This window comes from Dendrobates tinctorius, unplaced genomic scaffold (assembly GCF_039654945.1).
Source record: "Dendrobates tinctorius isolate UK_male_01 unplaced genomic scaffold, ASM3965494v1 ptg000016l, whole genome shotgun sequence".
Classification (NCBI taxonomy): domain Eukaryota; kingdom Metazoa; phylum Chordata; class Amphibia; order Anura; family Dendrobatidae; genus Dendrobates; species Dendrobates tinctorius.
Window position 1 is genome coordinate 15,335,568 of NW_027361684.1, and position 10,385 is coordinate 15,345,952.

Genomic DNA, 10,385 nt, shown 5'->3' on the forward strand with positions numbered 1-10,385 from the left:
TTTGTAGTGCCGAAAAAAGACGGCGCAGTTCGACCCATCTTGGATCTCAAGCTGCTCAACAAGAGGGTCCGCCTTCGCCACTTCCGCATGGAGTCGCTTCGCTCGGTCATCGCCTCCATGGAGGAGCAGGAATTCATGTGCTCAATAGACATCCAAGATGCCTATTTACATGTTCCAATTTTCTCCGGACATCAGAAGTTCCTGCGCTTTGCGGTTCGACAGCACCACTACCAGTTTGTCGCACTGCCCTTCGGTCTTGCCACCGCTCCCAGAGTCTTCACGAAGATCATGGCTGCGTTGATGGCTTTGTTGAGAGTCAGAGGCCTCGTTCTTTTCCCGTACCTAGACGATATTCTGATCAAGGCTCCCTCATTCCAACAGGCTCACCAAACTTTGTCAATCGTCCTGGACACTCTTTCCAATTTCGGGTGGATCGTCAACAGGAAAAAGTCCTGTCTGGTTCCTACCCAACGCCTGGTCTTTCTAGGTCTTCTGTTCGACACTCGTCGGTCAAGGGTCTTTCTCCCACAAGAAAAGATTCTCTCTCTGCAGCAGGAAGTACGATCGCTGCAGACCTCGCGATTCCCATCCCTCCGTACAGCCATGAGGGTCCTGGGAAAGATGGTCGCGGCGATAGAGGCAGTTCCCTTTGCCCAATTTCACGCCAGGCCTCTCCAGCAGGCCATTCTGTCGAAATGGAACAGGTCGCTTCGGTCCCTGGATCGCCCTGTCCATCTTTCTTACCGGATCAAGCGGTCTCTCAACTGGTGGTTGTCGTCACCTCTCATTCTATCGGGTCGATCCTTCCTTCCCATTCACTGGCAGATAGTAACCACAGATGCCAGTCTCCTCGGTTGGGGTGCTGTGTTCCGCAACCACACTGTTCAGGGTCGATGGTCGGATCGGGAATCAGCGCTACCGATCAACGTTCTGGAGATTCGAGCGATCCATCTTGCTCTGGTCCACTGGGAAAGGCTCCTCAAGGGACTGCCGGTACGGATTCAGACAGACAACGCCACAGCGGTGGCATATGTCAACCGCCAAGGGGGAACACGGAGTGTTTCAGCCCTGGCGGAGGTGTCCAAGATTCTTTGTTGGGCGGAGATTTCCGTCCCGACAATTTCCGCGGTTCACATTCCCGGCGTAGACAACTGGGCCGCCGATTTTCTCAGCCGCGAGGGTCTCGCGGCGGGAGAATGGTCCCTACATCCGGAAGTGTTTCATCTGCTCTGCCTTCGGTGGGGAACCCCGGATGTAGACCTCATGGCGTCTCGCCTCAACAGGAAAGTCCCACAATTCGTGTCCAGGTCTCGGGACCCTCTGGCAGTGGGCGCCGACGCCCTGGCCGTTCCTTGGTCCCAGTTCGAACTTCCCTACCTGTTCCCTCCTCTGCCTCTTCTTCCCAAGCTGTTGAAGATGATCAAGGCAGAAGGACTTCCGGTCATTCTAATCGCCCCGAATTGGCCCAGAAGGTCTTGGTTCGCGGACATTGTCAACCTTCTCGCGGACGCCCCCTGGAAGCTTCCAGACAGAACAGATCTGCTGTCTCAGGGTCCGATTTGCCACCCCAATTCTCGGCCGCTCAATTTAACGGCGTGGCTGTTGAGACCGAGGTTCTGAAACGAGCAGGATTTTCCGACCACGTAATTCAGACCATGATCCGAGCCAGAAAGCCATCATCTTCCAAGATTTACTACCGTACTTGGAAGGCCTATTTCACTTGGTGTGAGACCAATGACGTCGCGCCCATGTCCTTTTCGCTCCCTTCAGTCCTAGCGTTTCTTCAGGCAGGATTGGATGCGGGGCTTGCCCTCAGTTCCCTGAAGGGTCAAGTTTCGGCGCTGTCCATTCTGTTTCAGAAAACGTTGGCTTCCCGTCCTCAGGTTAAGACCTTTCTTCAGGGCGTGGCTCACACGGTCCCACCGTACCGGGCGCCCGTGGATCCATGGGATCTTAATCTGGTTCTTGAGGTTCTGCAAGGTCCGCCCTTTGAACCCCTCAGGGATATTTCCCTTTCTCTCCTTTCTTGGAAGGTAGCCTTTCTGGTGGCCATCACCTCCGTCCGGCGCGTGTCGGAATTGGCAGCTCTTGCGTGCCGCTCTCCCTTTCTGGTTCTCCACCAGGATAAGGTAGTTCTGCGGCCTCCGCCCTCGTTCCTTCCGAAGGTGGTGTCCTCGTTTCACCTCAACGAGGATATCGTGCTCCCGTCCTTTTGTCCGAATCCAACTCATCCCCGAGAGCGGTCCTTGAACAAGCTGGACCTGGTTAGGGCGGTAAGAGTCTATCTGTCTAGGACGACTTCCTTGCGAAAGACAGAGTCTCTTTTCATTATCCCTGATGGAGCGCGGAAAGGTCACCCGGCGTCAAAAGCCACCATTGCTCGCTGGATCAGATCGGCTATCCTGGAAGCCTACCGTGTTAAGCGTCGCAGAGCCCCTCCGGGTATCAGGGCCCACTCTACTCGAGCAGTGGGTGCCTCCTGGGCGGTGCGCCACAGAGCTTCCACATTGCAGCTTTGCAAAGCTGCAACATGGTCATCAGTTCACACGTTTGTGAAATTCTACAGAGTCCACACCTAAGCTTCGGCGGACGCCAGCCTAGGTAGACGGATTCTGCAGGCCGCGGTGGTGAGTCCGCTGGCCTGATGGAAGTTTGTTTCCCACCCCAGGGACTGCTTTGGGACGTCCCAAGGTCTCTGTGTCCCCCAATAAGGCGAACGAGAAAACAGGATTTTTGGGTTGCTTACCGTAAAATCTGTTTCTCGGAGCCTTCATTGGGGGACACAGCACCCTCCCATGTTTTACAGCTCCTGTTCTTACTTTGGTTGAATGGTTACAGTTGAGTTGTTTATGTTGTCAACCTATTCTGTTACTTCTCCTACTGCTTTCTCACTAACTGAGGAATTCTCTGCCGGTCGGTGGGGTGTACACTGCGGAGGAGGAGCTATCTTTTTTTGTGCATAGTGTCAGCCTCCTAGTGGCAGCAGCATACACCCAAGGTCTCTGTGTCCCCCAATGAAGGCTCCGAGAAACAGATTTTACGGTAAGCAACCCAAAAATCCTGTTTTTTTTACCTTTTCAGTCCATGCTGGATTTTTTTTTTGCGCTTGCAGGGATTGTCTAATAAACAGACAATCCCTGCATGTGTTAAGGTTGTCGAACAGCTGTGAGACTGTGACTGCAGACTTGTGGATCCACAAAGTGCACATCGAACATGTCAAAATTGTCAGGTGCTGGATGGGGGCAGTTGTGTGACCCAAAGTCGGCTGTATGGTGTCTACCGCTGGTTCCACCAGACGTCTGTGGGACACCATGTTCAGCGATTCCTAGCTGACCCAGGGGGTAAAACGCAATCTGATATATTTTTTAATTGGACAATAAAAGGTGCTGGAATGGCGTGGCAGCGGTAGCACAGGTGAGCCCATACCATTCAAACACCTTTAATTCCTTTCTCATGGGTTTGCAGCAGCCTTAGCCTCTTTCAGTGGTTGTGTGCACACAATCCTATCAGGTGAGCGTACTGGTGCGTATTCTTCTCCACACTATCTACCCAGATAAGACCATATTGCGCTTTTTGTCCCTTCCAAGATTATTTCTTTTCTTCAATTGGACAATAGACACTGAGGAAGGTCTGATGTAGTCCGACATGTTGGTGAACCTTTATTGCTGGATGGCATTTTAAATCATTTATTATATATTTCATCTACTCTGAATGCAATGTGACAACAGGCACTGTGACAATGTGTTCCTCATTTTCAGTCTCCATTTCATTTATCTGATTCCTTTTGTAACTTTTTTTTATGTTTCTTCCCATCCCGCAGATCCCTCTAATCCAGAAAGCCACTGGAGTCTTGGCATAGGACCGCATGCGAGCAGCCTGCCCCTCCATTCACTTGAGCAAATGCCTTCAATTCTTCGGGACTCTGTTTTATACAGAAAAGACAATTTCTGTTACATTTTTAAGCATCTGGTGCCTTACATTTCAGGACCAGAACCACAAGTTGGCATATCATTTAAGTTGTTTTTAGTTTTCGCCGAAAGATTATTTTTTTTAGCAGAATCATTTTTATGTGTTGTGATTTAATTGGTTTCTACTATACAATAAATTTGCTAGGCAGAGTTCAGGTATGGCTGGAGTCGCTGCCCTCTGTGCCTTCAGACTCCTCGCCCTCTGGTGTATCTGGTCAGTGCTGCCAAAATGCTGCTTTTTTTTTTTTTTTCTTGTTTATAAATAATATATAGGGACTTCAGCCACACACACACCAGTACACAGCACTGATCCATGGCACCTGCCATTGTATGCGACTACTGGGCTGCAAGCCTCATGGTCTCTCCTGCAATCTATAGTCACATTACATATGCCTGGCCTTGATTCCCGACCCCTTAGTATCACAGCTATGCAGTTGTATGTGTGTCCTAGCAGTACGGGCTGACGCCAGTCATTTTGTAAGGTCGTAGCTGAGCGAAGTGCATGTAGCAATCAGTCCATTTGCGCATGCGCCACCCAAGTTTGTGCCGTAAGATGGCGCTCTGACTTCCTAAATGTGAGTGTATTTCCACCTACCCAGTGCTGGATTTTACAAGTTCTGTGTTTTTTGTTTTACACTATTTCTATAACCGGAGAGTAAAGCTGCCGCCTGTGTCCCTCCTGTATGAAGTATAATGCTGTATATACAGACGAGTATGTAGCGTTATCATTAGGCTGGGATCACACTACTGAGTCTCTCGCATCAACGCCCGGTGCTGCAGCCGGCACTCAGGACTGTAGCTGCGGCTGCATATATTTCTATGCAGCCGCAGCTACGGTCCTGAGTGCCGGCGGCAGTTCCGGGTGTTGATGTGAGAGACTCGTGCAAGTTTCTCGCATCACACACGGTAGTGTGATCCCGGCCTTACCGTGAGGCTTTAGTGGCAGAAAGGTATTTACTATATGGTTGGTATCATTCTAGAAGACCCTAATAATCACATTGTCAATGGAGTTTCACATCCCAAATCTTTTTAGCATATAACCTTGGTGGGTTCCTATTTCCGTCACCTGCTTATCACACAAGTCTCAGCAGTCGCCATTTGGTTTTAACGCTTTCCTCCCCCCGTTTCATGATGAACCCTGGTAAATTCACCACGACCCCGATGTTTGCCTTCATCTTCAGCCGTTTGTTTGCTGTGTGCATAGTGGTATTACTCTTTTCACTACATGCATCTTATATGAAGAATACACGATTTAAAGGGGTTAGTCCATAAATGTCGATTGTCGCAGGCGGCTGAGGGAGTCCGAGACGATGCAGGGAATCTGGCGTTCTCCTTTGGACAGTGATTGAATAAAGCCATGATCTTTGCACGTTCACCACTGCTCCAAACTTGGGCGCTCCTGGGATTGGTGTGATCGGCAAAGTTATGCCTGTTATGCAGATAGGTGATGGCTTACATTCTTGGTACATCCCCTTTTAAAAGGGACCTCTCCAGATATGGATGTTGCAGGAATTTTACTACTTTGTGTATAATTCTTCAGCATCTTTTCTTTGGTAGGTCGCAAGGTGACACCATGAGAGAGAAATGTGATGTTGTACTGCGACGTAAACCCTGGTGCAGCCTCCGCCCAATGCTGATTTCTAGGTCTAATGATCCTTACATGCCTCTTTGTATTCTGCATCCTCTGCACTAGATGATCTGGGAAATATGTGAATATTTTTTTTTTAAACTGTGATACTTGTCTCCACTGTTTATTGTGTATTGTATGCTAAACCTGAAGCTCAAGAGCTGTGTTTGTAATGTCTTTTGTGTGGATGAACCCAAACACTATGGTCTGAATTGTGGCCCTAGCAATGTTTCATCGGCACGTGAACGACTCTTTAGTATGTTTGGCTTTTTATCGGTTTTTGTGTTGTATCGGCTAAGGACAGCTTTAATAGCGCCAGTATCTGTACCTAGAGGAGCACGGCCGTTGCGTGCCGCACCGGTGCCGGTGTACAGTAGGTAGTATCATATCACGGCTGTGCACCATAGGAGGCGAGACCTGCTTAATGGGGTCTCTTGTAAATACTGATGACGCCAAAGTCACATACCCTTCCTCTTAAAGGGACTGAGGTTTAATCACTTTTTACCTATTCCTTTTTTACTTTAAGCTGTCATTGTTGTGTTTTTGAAAGTTTGCATAAACTAATATGGCAAAATTGTCTAGTATTCAGGAGCGCGCGCCCCCCCCCCCCCCCCCCCCCCCCCCCCCCGTGAAGAAAGGGGAGTCGGCCGCCGCACCACAATCCCTTGGCTGGTCACTTGCCACAAGTTGGCAGTGCTTTCCCTTTTATGTGGTTGGAGTTGTTTTTACCTTTGTCCTCATTGATGTGGACTCGGTAGCCATATTGTACTGGACCAGCATGGTCAAAAGTTACAATTCCTAACTATTCGGATCAATGGATCATGAGGGTCCGTTCATAAGTGCTGGTAATGGTGGCCCAAAGCACTGCACTATTAAAGCACTGCAAAACGTAGGGACGATTCATTATCACATTTACTTGCATTTTCATATTTTGTTCAGTTTTTGGTGGGATTTTTGCCTTAAGTTCACTTATGCCTTATTTTAATTTGCCCTATTTTTTAATCTATTTTGTGTTAACCTGTTTTTCTTTTTCTCATTGTGCAAATTTAGCTTTATTTTTGCGCAACATGCGACTTTTTAAGCAAAAAAGTAGAAAAAAAAAGCGCCAAAGATGAAGAGCATTTTTGATTTTGTGCTAGATGATTCCTAAACCACGCTGCCCATTTTTAAGATTTTGATGCATAAAACAATTACCGAATACCCCAAGACAAAAACAAATTACTTTTAAAGTGGTTGTCCACATTCACTAAATGGTCCTCAAAGTGTGTAGAGTACATAAGCTGAACGTATTACGTCCTCTCCTTCCTTTTGTCCAACTTTTTTTGTATGGTTTTTGGGGTTTTTTTTACCTTAGTTGTATGCATGTACACGGGGTTACAAATGATTTTTGCAATTGGATTTCAATATAAACTTTTCATCATTTTTACTTCTATAGCTTATGTTTTAGCACTGCCTATTACTGGCCGAAGGATGAGTCAACTGAGGATCCATCAGTCAGATCATCAGTTTGTTTGTTTTTCTGAGCTCATTTGTGATTTACTCCATGTGTTCAACTTGTGGTCAGTAAAGAACCTGTAAGAGCTACATGGAGCAAAATTTTAGATTAAACCCAATTGCAAAAATAATTTACATGCATTTAAGAAGGAAAAAAGTGTCCACCTTCTTGAGGGGGATATATATATATATATATATATATATATATATATATATATATATATATATATATATATATATATATATATATATATATTATAAAAAAATTTTTTTTTTGCAGTGTGGCAATAGTGGGGCTATCTGACCATGTATGCTGGGTGTATGGCAATGCAATAGGTGCTATGGACCATACTGCATGAAAAGCCATTGACTCAACTGCCTCTAGGAATAGCAGCAAGTTTTCCAGAAATAAAATAAGATGTTTTGCATCCTTCTTCTCCTCCTCTGCAGTCGTCATGATTGCTCCATGTTGCTTGTGTGCATTACTGACGTATGGTTCAGGCTCAGTCTTTCGTATGATTTTGTTTTTGTTTTTTTTTGTTTTTTTTAATGATTTAAATACATGAAGGAACAGTATGAGAATCTCGTCATTTTATGTGAGTCATTGTGCTCCAGCTTCACTAATTATTCTTGACCCTTTGATAAGGTCACGGTTTGTGTGGTTTATGACCTACAGTATATACATTGATAAATGACAAATTGTCAGTGTGAACACCAAATGGTGGGAATTTAAATTTTTTTTTTTTTTGGTGTTTTGTAGTGGATGTGATATGTAATGGTAGGAAACACTCCTTTAATAAATTTGTTGCCTACACAGGCATAGAGGCTATTTGTCTCCTAGTACTGATGGTGTAGCCTATGAAGTCGATAGTGTATTGGTCCATCCCGGAGAATATCCCTCTAGGCATGCAAAATGGATCAACCTCTGTCCTAAAGCAAAGTATGGTTTGTTTTTGTTTTTTACCTGGTTTAACCACCCTCACCAGGTCCAGCAGTGAACTTCCCTTTGTCAGTAACGCTGCAGCCAGTTAGTGAGCCCAGCAGCTCTGCCCGAGTAGATGGGACAAGCCACTCAGCTCGCTGACTTCAGTGCTTTCGGGATGATGGCATTTCTGCAGATAAGACGCATCGGGTTCAGCGGTGGAGACTGCACACTAGACCCAGGGAGGGTGAGAAAAGTAGTTTTTTTTTTTGTTTTTTTTTTAACAAACTGAACCCTAGGACAAGCGTTTTCTGAAACCGGGTAACCCCTTTAATACTAAATTCCCGTTACAGTACTTATCTGTAAATTACAAAATATTACCCTTTCCTGCATTTCATGAGTTCTGCTGTGCCTTAATGACATTTCAGCATTTCCCTGCCTATTCTGTTCTGGTCCAGTACTCCATTATCTCCTTTCAATGTAAATAGCCGATATCGGAGTCTATTTCTGCCTCGTTTGTGATCTCGTAGAGTGATTGAAACTTTGTACAGGAAGAAAAGTTTGATGTCATCAGCCAATCAGTCAGTCCGGTTTCTGTGAGCGGGCGGATGAAAGCTCACATTTTGTTGGCTGCATTGATCGCCATCATTCCAATTTTTCCTCCTACTTTTCATAAATGTGTATTGCTGTAAGAAGAGTCGTCCTGTATACTTATACCCCATCTTATATTTGGTTATATACATAATATAAAGATAAATATATATAATATGGACACGATTCAGTTTGGGAAGCAGAACTTTACCCTGTGTGGGAGAAGAGTCTAGATTTGTCTCGTGACCTCAGGGATAAGGTCTTGACCTGTCAGAAATATGCGATCCCTTTGTATAATACAGAAGCAGATATCTAATGACTGTTATCCACATTATTATCTGCATGTGTAATGTATATGCACCAAACATCATATGGATCTTGGTATTGTTTCTGTTGTGAGTTTGCAAGTGTTTCATATCTATATAATAAAAGCCTATGCTACTAACTTGTTTTGGGTTTTTTGTTTTTTTTTGTTCAAGGTTTGTATTCCATATAATCTATCATATAGTAGGTGCACAACATGGAGAAAGGTCTGTGGGTTCCCAAATATTCCTGTGAAATGTCTCCTTCCAGTGTTAGACATGGACTTATTTTTTCTTTTTATTGTTGTGCTGCTTCCACTCTTCAGCGGCTTCCTGTTTAGTGGTGGCTCGGGTACCTGTCTGCTCACATGTAAATCAAAGAGGTTGTCAGATTCCAGATGTAAATATGATCCAGCAGATTTGGCACTGTACGTCATAAGTAGTACAATTAAATATGGATGCGATAAAAAGGATTGCATGTTCAATTTTTCTCTTGTGGAAATAAAAAAATTTTTTTAGAATTTTTTAACAATATTTGTTTCAAACGAATCATTTTTTACCCTTCACCACGACAGCACCCACTGGAGAGAGGGATCCACCCATAGGAACAGGAAACCTACAGAGATGGGTTGTGTGCACACGTTGCGGATTCTGCTGCGTTTCCGCAGCGGTTTTGGCCCTGCAGAAACGCAGCAGTTCCGCAGACATGGTACAGTACCATGTAACCTTATGGCTTTTCAAAAACGCTGTGCTCACGATGCGTTTTTTTCCGCGCGGTTTACAAACCGCAGCATGTCAATTGTTTGGGCGGTTTCACACCTTTAACATAGTAGAGGTGTGAAACCGTAGGGCTAAACCGCAGGTCACTTTACCTGCGGTTTTACCTGCGGATCCGCGCGGAAAAACCTGCAGGTGAATCTGCAATGTGTGCACATAGCCATAAGAGGGCGGTCCGCCTCTCCTCAGTTGGTTTCCTGTTCCTATGGGAAACCGCAGGATTTTTCTACAGACCTACCTGGGCCAAGGAACCGCCTTTGCAGTCAATGTGGGAACGGCAGGGGTTCCGGTCCAGAAGCAGCGACGGGGGGAGTGCTGTAATCCGGCTCCCTCCTCGTCTGAGCAGCCGCAGCAGCGCTGGCAGAAACAATGGGTCCGGGTGAGGCCACCAGGTGTTTCCTTGCACATACACATGCCGTCCCGGCCCTTGTCGGAGTGCGGGACCGGTGGGAAGAAATGCAGCCTCCGTTTTCCCTATGGCTTCAGCGCCCAGAAGGAGGGCGCACATGCAGCGCTTATACCGGAAGTGGTAAGTGGAACTTCCGGGTCACCGGAGGATCCCCAGCGGCAGGGCGCACGCGCGGTCTCAGGAGCATCGTGAGATCGCGCATAAGCAGGTAAAGCGCTCCCCGCAGAAGCTGCGAAGAAAGAGAGAAAAAAAAGCGATATCCAGCAGCGCGGCCCGGCGGCTGTATACCAGGCCG

At 46.3% G+C, this 10,385-nt stretch overlaps 1 protein-coding gene across 3 annotated transcripts in view; it reads left to right on the forward strand.

Annotated features, from left to right (window-relative positions):
* FLOT2 (flotillin 2) overlaps positions 1 to 9,047 on the forward strand; it is a 107,078-nt gene extending 98,031 nt beyond the window's left edge. For all 3 annotated transcript variants that reach the window (XM_073565488.1, XM_073565490.1, XM_073565489.1), the window contains one exon: positions 3,821 to 9,047. In XM_073565488.1, coding sequence (XP_073421589.1) covers positions 3,821 to 3,859 — 39 coding nt within the window. In that variant the 3' untranslated portion in view covers positions 3,860 to 9,047. The remainder of the gene's footprint in view (positions 1 to 3,820) is intronic.
* The last annotated feature ends 1,338 nt before the right edge of the window (positions 9,048 to 10,385 follow it).